The sequence below is a fragment of the Chlorella variabilis genome, assembly GCF_000147415.1.
Source record: "Chlorella variabilis unplaced genomic scaffold CHLNCscaffold_18, whole genome shotgun sequence".
Taxonomy (NCBI): Eukaryota; Viridiplantae; Chlorophyta; class Trebouxiophyceae; order Chlorellales; family Chlorellaceae; genus Chlorella; species Chlorella variabilis.
This window is the reverse complement of record NW_005435070.1, coordinates 1,093,346-1,110,785: the sequence shown is the minus strand read 5'-3', so window position 1 is coordinate 1,110,785 and position 17,440 is coordinate 1,093,346. Positions and strand designations below refer to the sequence as shown.

Here is a 17,440-nt window from a genome sequence, read left to right as displayed (position 1 = left end):
GTGGGCAAGAAGGGAGGCAAGAAGGTGGGCGGCGTGGCCAGCCAGCGGGGCCTCGGGCGCAGGGCCCAGCAAGCTACCCTGCCTCGGTGCCTTGCTGTGCACCTGCCGCTGCTGGCATCTCACCCCGTCCTCTCCCGCCTCCACGCCCGCGCGCTGCCCCCGCTCCCTGCAGGCGCAGAGGCGCGGCGGCGGCAAGGGCAGGGAGGAGAGCTACAAGCGGTACGTGCACCGCGTGCTGCAGCAGGTGCACCCCGGGCTCAACATCTCCTCCCGCGCAATGGAGGTGGGCCGCGCTAGCAGCTGCCACGCGGCCGGCAAGCACGCCAGCTGGCTGACAGCCTGTTTCCTGGTTCTTCCGACACTGGCCTGCCTTGCCTTGTCTTTGCCTCGCCTTGTCTTTCCTTGCCTGCCTGCGGATGGGCCGCCTGCCCTTGCACTAGTGCAGCCTCTGCCCTGATCAGCCTCCATCCAGCGTATGGCCGTACCGCCTGCTTGCGTCTGTGTACCGCAGGTGATGCAATCCTTCATGGTGGATGCCTTTGATCGGGTGGCCGCCGAGGCCTCCCACCTCACTCGCCACGGCAAACACAAGACGCTGACGGCGCGCGAGGTGCAGGCAAGTGGCCGGGGGCCTGCCGCGGGAGCGGGGAGGCTGGCTGCGATGCATCCATATGGCTGTGAGCAGCGCTGTGGCCGACGGGCTCGCGCAGCCGCTGCTGCCGGCCACTAGCGCTGCCTGCTGAGCAGCAGGTGCACCTGCTCCGTGCCTCCTCTGCCTGCCTGCCTGACCTGCAGACGGCTGTGAAGCTGGTGGTGCCCGGCGAGCTAGGCCGCCACGCGGTGACGGAGGGGAAGAAGGCGGTGGCGCGCTTCTCGGGGCTGCAGTAGGGGCACGCCGCCGGGGCGTTGGACCACACCACGCCTGCACATCCTGCACAATGGCGTGCGGTGCTGGATCGGTGCTAGTGTACCATATAGGGGGCCCTGTAGTTGGTTGTTTGTTAGCGACACGGGTTGCTGCTGCCCCCAGATCGCCACCTGCAAAGCTATTCCTGTGCCATTTGCGTAGGATGACATTGTAATGGTAGGGCAGTGCTGCTGTAGAGTCGAGGCTGCTCTAGGACAATCCTAGGGACCCCCCACGCCCCGTGCCGCAGGCGTTGGTCAGCCGCCACCTGGCGCAGCACTCGTAGCATGGCAGAGCTTCTTCTGATTCAACACCCTTGTTCCAATATTCCACCGCTCCTTCGTGGCTGGCCATCTCCTGTCGCCCCTTCTCACTTTCGGCGGGCCTTGAGCGGGTGGCTGGGCGTAGGAGACGAAGGGAGCTTGCCCTCGCAGTGCCTTTGGCCAGGTGGGTGCGTCTGTGGGCGTGCCGTGGGCATTGGGACACGCCCCGCCATTCAGGATCACTTTGGCTGGTGCGCCAGGCGGCCCGCAGCCCCGATCCAGCGCGTAGCATTGCCTGCAGTACTTGCCGGCAGGTGTAAGGATTGCACAATCCGAGAGCGCCTGGATCTGGCGCCTGTGCACCCTCCCAATTGCTCTTGGCACCACCCTGCAGGCCCCTGCAGTCATCCCATCCAGGGCGAAGCTGATCAAAGTACAAAGGCACCCGGAGCCCCGCCTGCCTCGACTCCACACGCTTTCAGAGGTGGGCAAAGGCAGACCCAATCACTTGCCGGCGCGTCCAACCCGCTCAGTCCACCCCCGGCAAAGTCGAGCCCAAGCCAATTGGGTCCAGCCCTCTGGGCAGTTGGCAGCCGTAGTTGGTAGCCGCAGAGAGGTCAGACGCTTCGATCGGGCCGCGGCCCGCCGCCTGAGCGGCCTCCGCATAGGCCTTGGGCCCAGCGCCTACGCCGCCGCCGCACACAGCTCTGCGCCAGCGCCCTGGGACAGGAGCGCCCTGGGACAGGAGCGGCCGCAGGCGCAGCCCGTGGCCTGAGCACCCGCGTGGTGGCCCCTCCCTGCAGATCCCTGCCAGGCCACGCGCCGAGCTCTCCCATGAGGAGCAGCAGCCTGATGCCCGGCGCCTTCAGCGGCACCCTGCTCGAGTCCGACCTGCTCGCCGCGTCGGCGCCAGGCGGCGGCGCCCCCGCCTTCCTGGGCAGCAGCGAGGACGCGGGCGCCGCCTGCGACCCCGCCATCTTTCTGGTGGACGACCCGGAGCCGCAGGGAGGGCCCCAGGCCGCCTCCACCACCTCGCCGCCCGGCGTCGCGCGCAACCCGGCCCACGCCTCGGCGCCCGCGCCCCACCCCGGCGCGCCGCAGCCCGCCAGCCTGATGGTGCCGCAGGGGCCGCAGGCGGCCAGCGCCCGCGACCTGCTGCGCGAGCTGGAGAGCTCTGTGGACTTCATCCTGCCGGGACAGTCCTTGGACAGCCTGCTGCTGGACGCGGGAGACGGCTGGCACAACTCGCCGCCGGCGCCGTCCCCCGGCACGCCCGCCGCCTGGCAGGCAACCTCCTCCTCCTTCCCCGCCATCCCCGAGGAGGCGGAGCTGGCGCTGGCGCAGCTGCAGCTGGCGGCGCCGCTGCCGGGCGTTTCCATGGGGGCAGACAGCCTGGGGACCCCGGCATTCACCCTGCCGGCGCCCTCGCCCGCGTCGATGTTTGTGCCGGTGTCCGCCCCAGCCCCCAGCCCCGCTCCCACGCCGGCGGCGGCGCCTCCGGAGCCGCTCTCCAAGCTCAAGCTGCCCGGCAGGTGAGCTGGGGCTGCCTGCCTGCCTGCCTGCCTGCCATGCTGCAGTGCTGCTTTGCTCCGCTTTCACTCTGCTGCTGGGGCACGATCGCCACCTGCTACTCACCTGCCCCCCTTTAGAGAACAGTGCTTGAGTTTTTGGTTTGAAACGAAACTAATATTTTAGCCCTTCTGCCACCCGTGGTGCAGCCCCGTGGCCACCACTGACGCCGGCGGCAGCAGCAGCAACAGCGAGGCCGCCTCCCCCACCGCCTCCTCCGCCTCCTCCCTGCAAGGCCTGCCCACCGGCGGGGGCAGTGCCGCCTACCCGCGCATCGCATCCATGCCCAACCTTCACCTCAGGTGCGCTGCGCTCCCCGCCCTACTGCCCGCCGTGACCGGGATCCGCCTGGGGTGCCTCGTCCTGCCGCAGCCCCATGCTTGCCAGGCCCCTTACTCTTACCTTTCCCACAGGTCCCACCGGTCCCATGCTGCGCTGCCCTGCCCTCTTCCTCCCCATCCCCCTCACGCAGCCTGAGCGAGGCGAGCAGCGGCTCCCCGGCCCCAGCCCCGCGCAGGAGGGCGTCGGGGCGCAGCAGGGCCATGCCCCGCTCCCACTCGCACAGCGACCTGGCCACAGGCGAGGCACAGGGCTTCACCTGCACTGCACTGTGCTGCCTTGTTGCGCCATTCTGCCCATGCGCCTCGGCAACCGCGCGGATCGAGGCACCCCGCTCACTTGGACCGCGCTTGTTGCTCTGGCTCCCCATGCAGGCGCCGCCACCCGTGGCGCCGCCTCCCATGCCGGCGGCAGCGGCGAGCTGGAGCGCTACAACGTGCCGCACCTCCAGTTCCTCACGCCGCCGCACCTGCGCAAGGGCAAGGGCGGGCGCCAGCCTGCCATCGACCCACGCCTGGTGAGCCGCCTCGCCCAGCCAGGCGCACGGCGCGTCGGCGCCCGGGCTGCCGCAGCCACGATTGCTTCTGCTCTTGCCTCGCCGCACACTCGAGCCGCTCCTCTGCTTTACTGCGGTAGCTGAGCGCTGTGTGCATGCTGTGCATGCTGCGCTGCGCTGTGCAGGACCCCTCCATCGACCCCAAGCGCGCCCGCCGCATCATGGCCAACCGCCTGTCCGCCGCCAAGTCCAAGATGAAGCAGAAGAGCGTGGCGCAGGTGGGGGCCAGGCAGCCGCGCGGGGTAGCGGCGGATGGGGAGGGGTGGCAGGAGAGCGAAGAGCGTGCGTCCCGGTAGCAGCACCCAGCGCAGCGTGCGTCCTCGCAGCGGCGCCTCACTCCTGCTCCCGCCCTCCCTCGTGCCGCCGCACGCAGGCTGAGGCGCAGCGCGCGGAGATGCTACGGCTGCAGCGCGAGGGGCACCTGCCGGAGGGGGAGCCAATGGAGGTGGCCCAGGAGGCGCCCGCGCCGCGCAGCCGCTGAAGCGCCTGCAGGCGCTGACGAGCTAAAGTTGCAGGCACGCAGGCCTGCAGGCACCGATTGCTGGTGCCCCGCATCCATGCGTCTTTCATGCACATCTCTTTCATGCACACCTCTCCGGAACACACACACAACGCCCATGCCCATTGACATACACAAACACAAAGCTCCCATTATCCAGCTTGAATAACCCTGTACACCAGCCAGTGTGCCAGGCATGCCCCTGTGCACTGCTTTGCTTTGCTGCTTCTTCAAGGTCTCGGTTCCCTTGCCTGTGTCCTGTTCTCACCCTGCCTAGCTCCTGTTGTCTGCTTCCCATCTCCTCCGTTTGTTGCTCTGTTCTGCCCTGCCCACCCCACAAACTCCTCTGTCTTGTGTACCTCCCCTCGTCTACCCCCCTTATGCACTAATGATTAAATCGTCTCCCCTGTGCTGTGTGTTTCCTGTACCCGACCCGGCAGCAAGCCCACGCCTGTTCATGCACTCTCTATTGTTGAGTCCCCATTGGGCCATGCCCCATGTTGCGCCCCCCTCAATCCTCTTGCTCATTGCTTTCATACTCTTCCGCCAGTTGCAGAGCCGTCGTAGAGCCTCACACCGGATTCATCTGCACATCGCATTCTCCCTGCCAGGCCGCCGCGTGGCGCCTTGCTGCCGTGGGGTGCAGGCCCCTTTTGCAAATTGGTGTGCCCAGACTGCCTGTATTGACGTGTAACACCGGCGTTGCACCCTCGCCATACCAAAGCACCCGCACAAACCAACACAGCTCAAACACCACAAGCTGGGCCTAGTCGCTCCAAGTCGCCGCCAGCCCCGTGCTGCCTCACTGCGGCGCCGCTGCCCCGTCCAGGCGCTCCCTGGTGAACTGCTCGGTGAAGGCGTCTGCGCCCACCAGGCGGAAGCGGCGGCCGTGCAGGTCCAGCACCGTGCCCACCTTCATCTCCGCCTCCGTGTACCACGCCTGCAGCGGCGGCGTGTGCGGGCGGCAGTGCTGGCGAGCTCAGGCGCGCCGCCCCCAGCACCCAACCGCCACCCAACCGCCGCCTCGGCAGGCGTCCCTTTTCGCTGGTCCTGCGCGGCCCGCTGCTGCTTGCTGGTGTGTGTGTTACGTGTGTGCGCAAGCAGCGCGTATGCCCGGCCGCCACCCACCAGCTTGCTGCCCGGCTTGTACACCTTGGCCCGCTCCAAAAACTTGCCGCCCGGCAGGCCCGTGTTGGGCTGGGGCGGCTCAAACACAGACAGCGTCTGGTCTGCAGGGGGCAGGCCACGCGCACAGAGGACGACGTTACACGACATTGGCACAGCCTATGCCTGGCAAAGACGTGCACTCAATTGATGCATCGCGCCTCCCAGCCGCAAGCGGCGGGCAGAGGGCCAGCAGGCGCACCCGACATGAAGAAGGAAAGCACGAAGCGGCGCTCACGGTCGATGTTGATCAGCTTGCGCCCCTCGGCAGGCTCCAGTACCGCCTCATACCGCAGCACAACGGTATCCTGTGACCAGGCAGGCAGGCAGGCCGGATGACACGAAGGCAGGCAGCTTAGAAGCGCAGACCCTGGTGAGTGTGAGTGCCAGCCAGGAGGCAGCCTGCCCCTGTGAAGTCGCTGCACCGGGCATCGCCTCCTGCACAGGAACCGCAGCCGCCGCCTCCCCTGCCGCCTCCTCACCAGCGTCTGCCAGCGGTAGTGGTCGCGCTTGGGCGGCTTGGGCACCAGGCGCAGGCAGTTCTGCAGCGTGTCCTCGGGGCTGCCGATGCCCAGCCCGTGCCGGGCGGGCGGCAGCTCCGGCACAGGCAGCACCTTTGCAGGCTCGCTGACGTCGATGGGCGCCAGCAGCTCGGGGGCGAAGCCCAGGTGCTCCTGCGGGGGCAGGCAGGCAGGCGCCCAGGCAAGCAGGCGGGCGCGTGGTCGGCGGGGGCCGCCGCGCATGGCGCAGCAGCCAGCCAGGGCGGCTGGCAAGCAGGAGCGCGGCCGCAGCTGGCGACAGCCGGGCGGCATACACAGAGGCACCGCCTTGCAGCCTGCAGCCACGCCTGCCCCACAACCCCACCCACACACCGTGTACCACTTGCGGGTGGCATCGTCGCAGTCGTAGATGTACAGCTGGCGGCCCAGCACGCCCAGCGTGGCGCCGATGCGCAGGTCCCCCGGCGCATAGCACTGGTCGGCGGCCAGCCGGTTCTGGCCCGGCAGCGCGCCGCCCACCGCCACCCGCGGCAGTGGGCCGCGCTTGAGGAAGGTGGGGAAGCCGGTGCGGCCGCTGTTGGGCTCAAACACTTCCATGATCTCCGCCTGCGGGCGTGGCAGGGCGGGGCAGGTGGGCTAGGCGGCACGTGGCACGTGCGCTCCGGCACAGCACAGCGGGCAGCAGTGGGGGGCTCTGCCATGCACCCCAATGGGTCGGGGGGGGGGGGGGGGCACTAAAAATTTGTTCCCCGTTAAATCCCCCCCAAAATATGCACCTTGTAAAGGTGCCTGCGGGCAGGGGCCCCCCCCAGGCACCCCCCCCTGAGGGGCAGCCCCTCCCGAGGCTGAGGACCACATGCAGGCTCCTGGGGCCCCCGCCTCCCCCTGCCTGCCACGCCCAGCCACGCACCTGTCCCCAAACTGCGCCTGCCTGTCGTCCCACAGGACATAGAAGCGCAGCACCTCGCCGCCGTGCTGCAGGAACTGCTGCAGGCTCTTGCTGTTGTACTCCCGCCCCAGCAGCGCCTCGGCAAACTTGGAGGGGGAGTCGGGGTCGGCGCGGCTCAGGCCTGCGGCAGGGGGGCAGGCAACAGGGACGGCGCTGAGCGGGAGGAGCTCGATATGGATGGCGGAGCCCTGCTGAATGCGGCAGAGCCTCAGGGCGCCAGCAGGGGGCTGCCACCCACGACGCACCCGAGGGCTTGGACTTGGCTGCCAGCACCTCCTCGATGGGCGACACGGGGCAGGGCTGCGCCGGCGCCAGCTGGATGCCGTGCTGCGCGGCATGCTCGCGGGTGAAGGCATCCGCATCCACAATGTGCACCTCCCTGCGCCCAGGGGCAGCAGGCCCAGCAGCAGCGCGGGTGAGGCCTGCCAGGCTGGTGGGCGTTTGCTGACGCGCGCGCCAGCCAGCATGGCAAGTGGCCTGGCAGCAAGAAAGCAGCAGGCGCTCGGTCCGGGCTTACTTTCCATACACCTTGACGCTCTGCCCCACCGCCATGTCGGCCAGGCCCAGGAAGCCGCCTCCCTCCTTGGGCAGCTTGTGCCTCCGCACCAGCGTGCCCTGCAACCCGTGCAGGCAGGCAGGCAGGCAGGCAGCGTTGATGCTGTGGTGTGCAAGGGAGGCAAGCAGGCCTATTGCTGTGCTGGCCGCCATCACAGGTGCCTGCTCTGTGCCAGCTGGCCCAGCCCGAGCCCAGCCAGCTCCAAGCCCTGCCCTGCGCAGCCACCTGCATGATGCCGCTGTTGGGCGCAGGCGGCTCGGTGACCTGCACCGTCTTGTCCTCCAGGTACAGCAGCACCTCCACCCTGCGCACACGCCACGACTCCAGCGGGCTGTCCGACACCGGCTCGCCAAACCAGCCGTAGAAGCGCAGCACCTGGCGGGGTGGGGCGCGGCAGCGGCCAGGGAGGGGAGGGGGCACCTGGCTCAGGCACACCTAGAAGAGCATGCGCAGTCGCTTTGCAGCGCTGCATTTCTCGTGTATCTTGTGTGCCACTTCTATGTCGCCTGTGCGATTGCTGATAAATGGCACTTGCTGCTCACCTTCTTTTCAAGCGCCACATACTTGGGCTCGAAAGTGGGGGCAGCACTGCCGGCTGGCGCGCCAGGCTGCGCCGCCGGCACCGTCCACATCTCCTCAAACTTGTTTGCCACCGCCGCCATCGCCTCCTCCTCCCCCTTGCGCAACGGCAGCGGCACTGCGTAGCCGTTGCGATACTGCAGGGTCTGCGACTTGGGGCGCCCTCCTGTCGCCTGCACCATCAGGGGCGGGCGGAACGGCACTGAGTGGTTAGTCTTGAATTAGCGCAGAAAAAGCTTCAAGCTGCTGGGGGCATGCCCCTCGGCTTACTGGCTCGCAGACGCTGTAGCCTGGCAGCTTGGGTATGGACGTCTCACTGTGGCAGCTCATCTTGGCGGCTCTTTTGAGTCGCCCTGCAACCGCAGAGAGGCGGTGGCGCCGCGCGACGGTTGGCGTGCAGGGGCTGGATGATTTATTCAGTTTGCAGCTTCCTGCCTCCAGCTGCTCACGCAGGCACAGTTCTGGCCTCCAGGGGCCGGTCAGCGATCGAGTCGCTGCTCGATGCGAGGTGGTGGGCGGGGAGCTATTCACCGCGCAGCCTCTTCTACACTCAATTCACAGCAGTCGCAACGCCAAAAGGTCGCTGAAGAACCCGCCGGAGCCCCGCCGTAAGCTGAGGCGGCCCCCGCCACACAACCCAGTTGTGGCTTCAACAGGAGGCTGCAGCAAGCTGCAGGCAATGTGAGGTGAAAGAGCACTCCGAAAGCAATGGGCGGCCAAGTCGCCCGGCGGAGCAAAGAACCCCCGCCGCCAGGCTGTCGGGCGCCGGCGCCGCCGTCCTTCGTCGTGCCTGGCCCACTCAACCTTACAGAATCACTTTAAACCGGAAGCCACTGTCAACCGCCTCATGGCAGCCAACCTTACACTCAACGGCTAGCCCGCTGCCGCGGCCAAGGCACGTCAGTGCCGAGCGAAAAATAGTGGAAACGGCGGAGGAGATGAATGGCGGGATTGTTGCAGTGTGCAGGGCAGAGAGAGCAGATGCAGCACAGAGAAAAAAGAGGAGTAGAGCACAGCTAGCAGCGGGGCGCAGGCGGGGACGGGGCGGGCCGACCAAGGAGCGGGGTTTGGCGCCGCTGCGCTCCACAAGCCACCCCCGGTCGTCCAGCTCAGCAGCCCATCACTTGCAGAAGTCTGTGTAGCCATTGGAGTCCATCAACCCATCCAGCTGCGACGCATCTGCCAGCTTGACCTTCACCATCCAGCCCTCGCCGAAGGGGTCGGTGTTCACCTGCAACCAAGACGGCAAGCCAAGTGCGGGAGGCGCGGGTGCTGTCGGTGTCGCTGGGGCAAGATGGATGAATGCATGCAGTGCAGCATGCGGTGCGCCAGGCTGCCTTGGTGCTTCTCGCACAGCGCTGCATGCATGCATGCATGAACTGCATGCCGGCACAGGGACCACCATGCCAGTGAGCCACCTGCGCCCAGCCAGCCAGCCAGCCAGCCAGCCGGCCGCCACCCACCTTGGAGGAGTCGTCAGACAGCGCGCTGTTCACCTCGGTCACCTCACCCGTGACTGGGGAGATGACGTCGCTGGCCGCCTGCAGGCCCAGGCATCGAAGCGCGCGCGGATGGGTGGTTGTCGCCCGCCCGGCACGCGGCGAACGTGGCATGCATGCGCACGCCACTGAACTTGCAAGCTGCTCCCTCTGCCTTGCAAAGGACTGCCCGATTCCATGCACAACCAAAGCCTCACAACAGGCATGCAGCGAGGCAGGGTTGCGGGCAGCAGGGGTGGCAGCACACAGCTGTGCCGCACCTTGACCGACTCCACCACACTAAACCGCTCGCCCGCAGTCACGGTGGACCCCACCTCTGGCAGCTCCACATACACCAGGTCGCCCAGCTCCTCCTGCAGCGGCCAGGCAGGAGAGGAGGGCTGCGCTGCTGAGCAAGCCTGCAGCAGAGCTGGCCGAAGCGCCCACCCGCCCGCCGCTGCCGCCCGCCCGCCCACGCACCTGGGCAAAGTCGGTAATGCCCACAACCGCGGTGTCCCCCTCCAGCTTCACCCACTCGTGGTCCTCGGAGTACTTGAGGCCCTCCAGCACTGCAGCAAGCGGCAATCCTCCCACCCCCTTATCGCCTGTCTGCCTCCAAGGGGCCCGCATTGGGTGCGCTGGCCGGTGATCGCACCCCGTCACCCACCTGTGGCATACCCCCGCACCGCCAGCGACCGCAGCGTCGAGCTGCTGTCGGCCAGCAGGGGCGCGCCGCAGCGCAGGCCCAGGCCGCCCACAGCCTTCTTGGCGAAAGCTGCCAGAGCCATGGCGATCGGGCAGGGGGAGATGGGGTGCGGGGGGCCCGGCAGGCGGCATCAAAATGCGCCATCACCGTGTTTTCCACCGCCCCAGTTTTTCCCGTGTGAGGGCGCCCCGGGCTCCTCCCGCCACTCCACTCCCCCAGGCCAATGTCTGAGGACTCCAGGTTAGCTCCCGGCAGCTTCGTGCTCTATTCGCCGCCCCGCGGGCGCCTGGGCGGCCTGTTCCAGAGGCTCTCCTCCGGGAGCTCCAGCGACACTGGCGGGGAGCGCGTCAAAGCGTTGCTGAGGTGCGAGAGGCGGCGGTCGCGTGCCTGCAAACCTCAACTCAGACCGGCATTACCCACGCTCGCCTGCCGCTGCAACCTGGCCTCACAGCCGCCCACCACCACCCCTACCGCAATGCAGGAGCTCCAGCGGCTCTGACCGCGAGGGCTCCCTGGGCAAGTCCCCCGCGGCGGCGCCGTCCCCGCTCACTGCCGCCCTCTCCCCGCTCACGGCAGGCGCCGTGGCCGGCAGCGCCGCCAACTTCGCGCTGGCCGGCGGAGCCTGCCTGGTAGTGCGCTTCGGGCTGTGCGAGGTGGCGGGGCTGGGCCTGCACCACCTGCAGCCCAACGTGCACTACGAGCCCGCGACCCGCACCGCCTGCGTCTTCAGGTGAGCGCAGAACCCAGCGCCCGGCCTCGCGCGCCCGGCAGCCGCCCCGCAGCCGGCCAGGACAGCAACACAGGGCCTGCGGCGCCGCTTGCAGACCGGAAAACCTCGCGCACTGCGGCCAGGCGCCGCCGCAGCGGGTTGCACCCCCGTCCCGCCTCGCTGTGCAACCCCTTAACGCAACGCCTGCTGCCATCTCACACACTCTCACACACACACACACACACACACCTGCCCCCTGCAGCGGACACCTTGCCAACCTGGACGAGCTGGCCGACCGCTACACCAACGACTCGTTTGCTGAGGGGCCCGGCAGCCCGTCATCCATCCTGGCGGCGCGCGCCGACCCTCGCCAGCTGGCGGCCGAGACCATCCTGCGCATGTACCTCAAGGAGGCCAAGGAGCGAGGCGGGGACCTGCTGGTGCTGCTGTCGGAGCTGCAGGTGGGTGCTGGGTGCCCGCCCGCGCCGGCGCCCCAGCCTGCACACCGCCGGCCTGCGCATGCCCTGTGTGCTGGCTGCCCCGCCCCGCCGCTTCGCGCGCTGCCTGCCGGCCAGCCCCGACCGTGCCCTTCCCCTCTGGCCCCTGCCCTGCCCCCGCCCCTGCCCCCGCGCAGGGCCAGTACTCGTTTGCGCTGTTTGACGGCGACAAGCGCTGCGTGTTTGCGGCGCGCGACAGCAGCGGCAGCGAGCCGCTCTTCTACGATCTGGCGGAGGACGGCGCGCTGCGCCTGTCCAACAGCCAGCCCCCGCTGCCGGCGGACGAGGGGGCCGTCCAGGAGCGCGTCCAGGTGCGGCGGCCAGGCCTGCATGGGGATGGGGGCAGGGATGCCTTTGCGTAGCCTGCTGCTGGGAGGGGACCAGTGCAGCAGGCTGCGTGCTGGACCCGCCTGCTGGCAGCCCTGCGCCACGCCTCGCTCGCCGCGCCGCCCCCGACCCTGCCCACCGCTGCCGCCGCGCCGTGCAGTGGCTGGAGCTGCCCCCCGGCCACTTCATCAGCGGGCGCAGCCCCAAGGTGCAGCAGTTTGCGCTCACGCCGCAGCAGCTGACGATACGAGAGAACTACGAGCGGTCCATGGACGAGGAGATGAGCCCGCGCTTCTCGGCGCTGGGCATGGCCGGCATGGACTCCGACCTGCGCCGCTCGCTGTCCCCCCCCGACCGCAACAGCTACCTTGACCTTGTATACTAGGTGTATACTAGGAGAGAGAGGGCGGGGGGCAGGCGCTCGCCACGAGCGCCCGCCCGCCCGACGCGGCACGCGAGCGTGTGCCCCCACCCCCCCGGCACACCACCCCCCGCTCCAGCCCAGCGTACCACCCCTTGTTTCCAGCTTCCAGCTTCCAGCAGCGCCGATGCAGAGGCGCAACATCACGAGATGACGACACCCGCCAGGGCCGGCCCGGCCGCCCTCCCGCCGATGTGGCATACCAGTATCGCACTGTAGCAGTCCCTCTCTGCCCTTGCCCTACCCTGCCCTTGCCCTGCCCCGCCAGCGAGCAATCCTAATCTCAGTCCTACAAATGTCGAAAGACGCGCTTTGTCCTTTTCCCCTCCCCCAACGCTTGCGAATTCCTGTGCCGCACCAAGTATACCGCCTGCGGCCAGCTGCCCAGGCTTCCTTTGCTACTCTGTGCCCCTCTTCAGCCTGCCCCTGCTCGCATTCATTTGCCCTGTTCCCCGGCACCCCGTTTCCGGCCACCCTTCCTGGAGCCGTCTGTGAAGCGCTTTTGCAGTTTTACAGTGGGTCAACAGGACAGGAGGCTGAGCAATCCCATCGTCATCAAATGGCAGGGTGCAGCTGGCTGGCAGGGGCCTGGGACGGCATCAAATTGGGCTGCAGGCGGCGGTAGCGGCTGGGCTGACGAGAAGGGGAGTGGGTGAAAAGCAGCGAGGCAGGGATAGGTGAAGCAATGGGTGCATTCATTCATTGAAAACTGGCGCTCTCGGGGGAGATGAAGAGCAGGGTGCTACACATTCACAGGGCAGGCGCGCAGCGAGGCTGCTGGATGGCTGAGACACCGGGTGGAGCGCAGCGCGCTGCGCGGGGTTGCGAGGCCGGCGGGGCCGCGCCTCGGGCCAGGCTCATGCTGCTGGTAGGCCTCAATTCGAACAGGCCGAGGGCGCTTGGTGCTGCAGAGTCAGGCCAGTGGCCAAGGACTGCGGGTGCAGCGGTGGCGCAGCGCGACGGCTTCACTCCTCATCGCCGGCATGCGCCCGCGCATCCTCCGCCAGCTTCAGCGCCTCGGCCACCGACACGCGCGCCCTGCGCACAGAGGCGGGGGCGGCGGCAGGCGAGGGTGGGCCGCAAGCGTGGCGGCAGAGCGCCACAGCACCACGCCCAGCCAGCCATCCAGCCGGGCGGCTGCCCCCTCCCCAGCCCATCCCACACCCGCCCATGCCTGAGCCTCCTCTAACTAATCTCCACTCTGTCCCACCCTGCCCCACCCAGCACCACCCCCCCACCTCGACTCCACCAGCTCCTGCACAAACGTCTCCAGCTTGCGGATGGTGATGTTGGGCATAACCACGACGTGCGCAATGTCGCCCTCGCACGCCAGCTGCCACTTGCGCACAAACGACTCCTCCCGCGGCCGCTCAAACACCACCGTGCTGGACAGCTCGTTCAGCATCGTGCGAACGCCGGCCGTGTCCAGCATCGACTGCGGGGAGGGCACGGCGAGGGCAGGGTGAGGGCAGGGGAGGGCAGGGGAGGGCAATGCCTAAGCGCTGAGGTGCGGCCAGACATGGAGCAGGCGGGCCGCTGCCCGAGCGCCGGCAACGACCCCCGGCGCACGGGCTGCGCAGCGCCGGCTGGCGGGCTGCAGCGGCAAGGGCTGCTGCGGCGCTGGCTGGCGGGCGGCAGGAGCGGGCGTGCGGGCGGCGGCCGCACCTTGAGCAGGTGCGCATTGCGCAGGCACTTCTCCACATCCTTGCGCAGGCCCTCGTAGCCCTTGCGGGTGAAGGTGTACCTGCAGGCAGGAAGGGGGCAAGCGCAGTGGGGGCAGGTCAGCGGCCGGGGCGGCGGGGGCGGACGCGGGACACAGCCGCGGAGCGAGCCCGCCAGCCTGCCCCCCGCTGTGCATGCATGCGGCCCTGGCGCCCCCCCGAGGCAGCACATGGGGCAGCAGCAGCAGGCGCCGGACGGTTGCTGCTGCGCTGCACAGTGGCAGCAGCAGCAGCAGCAGCTGCTGCAGCATGTACAAAATACCAGGCAGCAGCGGCAGCGGTACCCCTGTACCGCTGCGCCTGCTCACCACATGTAGATGGGCGCGTGCCCGTTGCGGGAGCCCATGATGGTGGCGTCCCTGCTGTTCAAGTACTCCACATCGCTGCTGACGCCCTTGATGTACCTGCGGGCAGGGCGGCACGTCGCGGCGGCAGCAGCGCGCGCCAGCTCAGCACCTGCCAGCCCGCGGCGGCGGCCAGGCGCACCGGCCGGCCGGCGGCTGGGGGAGCGCGGGCGCGGGGCGGGTGCGGGGTGGCGCCCGCCGCTGCGTCCTGCTTCCTTCTTGCTGCTCACCTCAGGCGCGTCATGACGACGCCGCAGGGCACGGGGGACCCCACAAACTTGTGGCCCGACACCGAGATGGATCCGATGGGCTTCTTGAACGTCACCATGGGGGCGCGCTTGACAAAGGGGATCTGCAGGGGAGGTGCGCGTGTGTGTGTGCGTGCGTGTGTGTGTGTGTGTTGTGTGTGTGTGTGTGGTGTGGGGCAGGAGGAGGTCGCGCCCCGCGACCGGGGCAGCACCAAGCAGCGGCACGGCCGGCTGCACGGCTGGCCGCCCCGGCTGGGGCGGGCCTGGGGCGCGCAGCGCGGCGGGCGGCGCACCATCATGCCAAACAGCGCGCCGTCGCAGTGGATGAAGAAGCGGTCCTCGGTGTAGCCAGTCTCCTGCGGCGCGGCGCGGGCACGGCGCGAGGAAACAGAGGGAGAGTGAGTTCAGTGGGGTGAGTGTCAGAAACGGCAGGCGAGGAGCATGCGCAGCAGCGGCCGCCGTGCCTCCCCCATCCGCTCCCGTGCGGCGCGGCACAGCGCTGCCCCTTGCTGTGCCCGCCCAAATGAGCCCCTGCGCTGCCCTCTGCCAGCCAGCCCTGTGCCAGCCGGCAGCCCCAGCAGTCGGCCTGCCAGCAGCCCCCAGGCGGCTCCCCTTGCCTTGAGTATGTCCAGCACGCGGTCCAGGTCGTCCACCGCGCCCTTGACCGTGGTGCCGATGTTGATGTTGATGATGGCGGGGCGGGCGGCGTTGGCGGCCAGGTGGCCCTGCAGCTCGTCGTAGTCGATCTCGCCGCTGTCCAGGGTGCCCACCTGCAGGGCGGGGCGGCGACGGGGGCGGGGGTGGTGATGGGGGGAGGGGCCAGGCGCATTCAGGGGTCCTGAGAACTGGCAGGCGGTGCTGGCAGCGGAGGAGGCAGCTCCAGCAGCCAGCCGCACACAAGCCAGCCAGCCGTGACGGGCCGCCCAGCGCCCGCCACCGCCACCACACCATCTGCCACACACGCGCGGCAGCCGCCGCCGGCGCCGCCCGCACCTTGACGGCATCCATGCGGTACATGCGTCCCGCCTTGAAGATGGAGTAGTGCGTCTCGCGCGAGGCGTACAGGATGCCGTCCGGCAGCGCCTCGCGCCCCACCAGGATGCCGTGCAGGTTGCCCTCTGCGGCGCGCGGCGGCGGCGGCGGGGCAGCCGGCGGCGGCGTCAGCCTCGCCACGCGCCACGCGCATGCGCACCGCACACCCCACGGCACCCACAGGCTTGGCGGGTGGGCCAGTCGGGCAGCGGGCGGCAGACAGGCAGGCAGGTCCCTCCAACCCTCTGAGCGCTCCACCCCACACATGCTGCCGCGTGCTGCCGCGTGCGGGCGCACCTGTGCCACAGTTGGTGATGTATCCCCAGAAGTCGTCCACCTCAATCTCCCACAGCCGCGCAAACCACTGCACACGCGCAGGGGGAGCGGCGGCGGGGGCGCACTCAAGCGCGTGCGGCGCAGGCGAGGCGGCGGCAAAGAGCGCGGCAACCTCCCGCATCCTGCCTGGCCGCCCTGCCTGCCGCCGGCCGCCGAGAGGCGCGCTCGCCGTGCGGCCAGCGCGAGGCCCCAGCGCGCAGCCACCTGCAGCACGCCGATCTCAAACTCGCGCGAGTGGACGCCGTAGTTTGACTCGATGAATGGGTCCCCCAGGTTGTTGATGCAGTACTTCTGCAGGCCCTCCAGAGGCCCGTAGTCAAAGTCCAGGTTGTAGGGGTAGCTACAGGGGCGCGGGAGGGCGGCGGGGGAGGGGTCGGCCGCGCGCGGCGGGATGAAGGGCAGCGCCGCGGCAGGAGCGCAGGCTCACCCCATGTGGTGGTCGGTGCGCAGCTGCAGCTTCTCCTTGTAGTCGTCGATCACCTTGTTGATGCGAGCCTCCAGCTCCTGCAGGCAGCGAGGGGGAACAGCAGGCTGGGAGGGAGGGCGGCGCGAGGCGACGCCGCTGCCGCTGGCAGGGAGCTCCCCGGCCGAGCCTGCCCCGGCGGGTCGCAAGGCCAGCCCCCTCCCCACCCCTGGCAGCAGCGCCAGCCGCAGCAGGAAGGCGCAGAGGGCGGGAGCGCTGATCACTCGGGCTTGGCAGCCCACCTCTTTGTCCAGCTCGCCAGGCTCCAGCACCGGCAGCGCGGGGGTGATATTGTGGGTGATGATGGTGCTCTTGGTGACGGGCAGGGCCTGGTAGGGGGCAAGGCGCGGGCTGCCCGGCGCTGCATCCTGCTGCTGCACGACACTCTCGGCGGAGGCGCTGTCCTCGCGGGGAACCGCCGGCTTGAGCACGGGGCTGGGAAGCTTGGCCGTGCGGACGAGCGGCAGGATGTCTTCCATGGTTGCTGTTCAGACGATCAGAAAGGCAGGGGGATGAGGGGCGTATGTTTTTGACTGAAGCCAGGGATGCCCGGCCCCCATTTCGACTGCGCCGCCACTCCATGTGTTGCCCGCTGATGTGGCACCTCCCCCGATTCGTCTGGCTCATCAGGCACGCTCTCTCCCGCGATCCCTCCCTTTCCTTCGCCTTTCAGAGTCTCTAAGGCTTCTATTTCTCCCCTCCCGCACCCCGCAGCTGCCGCAAATTTAAAATTATGAACCAACCTGTCATCCTTTATGCCTTAGAACGGCGCCAAAACGGCGCCAAGAATGTGTTTCTCACTAAGTCAGATGTAGAGGGCATCATCCGGATCAAGCAGGGCGACCAGCAGGCGCCCTCAGGCCGGCGGCGGCGGGGTGCGGGAGGGGGGGCGGCAGTGCAGGGCGGCGCCAAGAACTACAGCAAGAAGGTGCTGCAGTTCTTCCAGGTGCTGAAGGGCGCTGGCGGTCAGGACATCCTGTGCCGCTGCGTCAAGCGCAGCGGAGAGTGGCGGTGGTGCCCCGTGGTGCCGCTCGAGGAGCTGCCCCGAGTGATCAAGGAGCACCACGAGCGGGCGACTGGCTTCAGCGGTGTGGAGAAGCTGTACACACATGTGAGTGATACAAGGGGTGCAATGATGCCGCCAGACCAACTGGAGAGTGCTCTGCATCAGGCAGCAACCGGATGCATCGCAGCAAGCACGGGGGGTGCGGCACGGCCAAGGTGGCGCTGCCCTCCTCTCCATCTATCCCTCCTTCCCTCCCTCACGCCGCGCACTC

At 68.7% G+C, this 17,440-nt stretch overlaps 7 protein-coding genes across 7 annotated transcripts in view; 4 read left to right on the top strand and 3 right to left on the bottom strand.

Annotated features, from left to right (window-relative positions):
• Positions 1–193: 193 nt before the first annotated feature.
• On the top strand, positions 194–888 carry CHLNCDRAFT_25860 (hypothetical protein; the record flags this gene model as incomplete). Its single annotated transcript, XM_005845447.1, has 3 exons — positions 194–283; positions 512–610; positions 796–888. Coding segments are annotated over 3 exons (282 nt in total), but the record flags the coding sequence as incomplete, so codon positions are not given.
• A 1,116-nt stretch (positions 889–2,004) lies between these two features.
• On the top strand, positions 2,005–4,115 carry CHLNCDRAFT_137216 (hypothetical protein; the record flags this gene model as incomplete). The annotated part of the gene is made up of 6 exons (XM_005845446.1): positions 2,005–2,702; positions 2,889–3,041; positions 3,212–3,349; positions 3,493–3,595; positions 3,760–3,852; positions 4,008–4,115. 6 exons carry the CDS (start codon positions 2,005–2,007, stop codon positions 4,113–4,115), a joined length of 1,293 nt encoding a protein of 430 aa, XP_005845508.1.
• An 820-nt stretch (positions 4,116–4,935) lies between these two features.
• Positions 4,936–7,683, bottom strand: CHLNCDRAFT_25920 (hypothetical protein; the record flags this gene model as incomplete). The annotated part of the gene is made up of 9 exons (XM_005845311.1): positions 4,936–5,073; positions 5,262–5,362; positions 5,500–5,605; positions 5,780–5,971; positions 6,170–6,433; positions 6,704–6,899; positions 6,988–7,125; positions 7,264–7,361; positions 7,528–7,683. Coding segments are annotated over 9 exons (1,389 nt in total), but the record flags the coding sequence as incomplete, so codon positions are not given.
• Positions 7,684–8,673: 990 nt separating this feature from the next.
• Positions 8,674–10,155, bottom strand: CHLNCDRAFT_32297 (hypothetical protein). Its single transcript, XM_005845310.1, has 5 exons — positions 10,027–10,155; positions 9,840–9,928; positions 9,641–9,733; positions 9,345–9,422; positions 8,674–9,112 (listed from the first exon to the last, which is right to left on the bottom strand). Exons 1-5 carry the CDS (start codon positions 10,145–10,147, stop codon positions 9,002–9,004), a joined length of 492 nt encoding a protein of 163 aa, XP_005845372.1. The 5' UTR covers positions 10,148–10,155; the 3' UTR covers positions 8,674–9,001.
• A 128-nt stretch (positions 10,156–10,283) lies between these two features.
• Positions 10,284–12,533, top strand: CHLNCDRAFT_58655 (hypothetical protein). Its single transcript, XM_005845445.1, has 5 exons — positions 10,284–10,428; positions 10,547–10,795; positions 11,037–11,235; positions 11,409–11,582; positions 11,759–12,533. The coding sequence occupies exons 1-5, from the start codon at positions 10,289–10,291 to the stop codon at positions 11,981–11,983; spliced, it is 987 nt and encodes a 328-aa protein (XP_005845507.1). The 5' UTR covers positions 10,284–10,288; the 3' UTR covers positions 11,984–12,533.
• Positions 12,534–12,984: 451 nt separating this feature from the next.
• Positions 12,985–16,642, bottom strand: CHLNCDRAFT_53969 (hypothetical protein; the record flags this gene model as incomplete). Its single annotated transcript, XM_005845309.1, has 12 exons — positions 12,985–13,057; positions 13,258–13,454; positions 13,685–13,763; positions 14,049–14,144; positions 14,315–14,436; positions 14,626–14,688; positions 14,968–15,102; positions 15,326–15,450; positions 15,662–15,728; positions 15,905–16,040; positions 16,128–16,204; positions 16,406–16,642. The coding sequence occupies 12 exons, from the start codon at positions 16,640–16,642 to the stop codon at positions 12,985–12,987; spliced, it is 1,407 nt and encodes a 468-aa protein (XP_005845371.1).
• Positions 16,643–16,896: 254 nt separating this feature from the next.
• The window catches only part of CHLNCDRAFT_58654 (expressed protein), a gene marked incomplete at its 5' end in the record, with an annotated part of 5,044 nt that continues 4,500 nt past the window's right edge, over positions 16,897–17,440 (top strand). The window contains one exon of the mRNA XM_005845444.1: positions 16,897–17,274. Within this exon, the coding sequence (XP_005845506.1) occupies positions 16,897–17,274 (378 nt within the window). The remainder of the gene's footprint in view (positions 17,275–17,440) is intronic.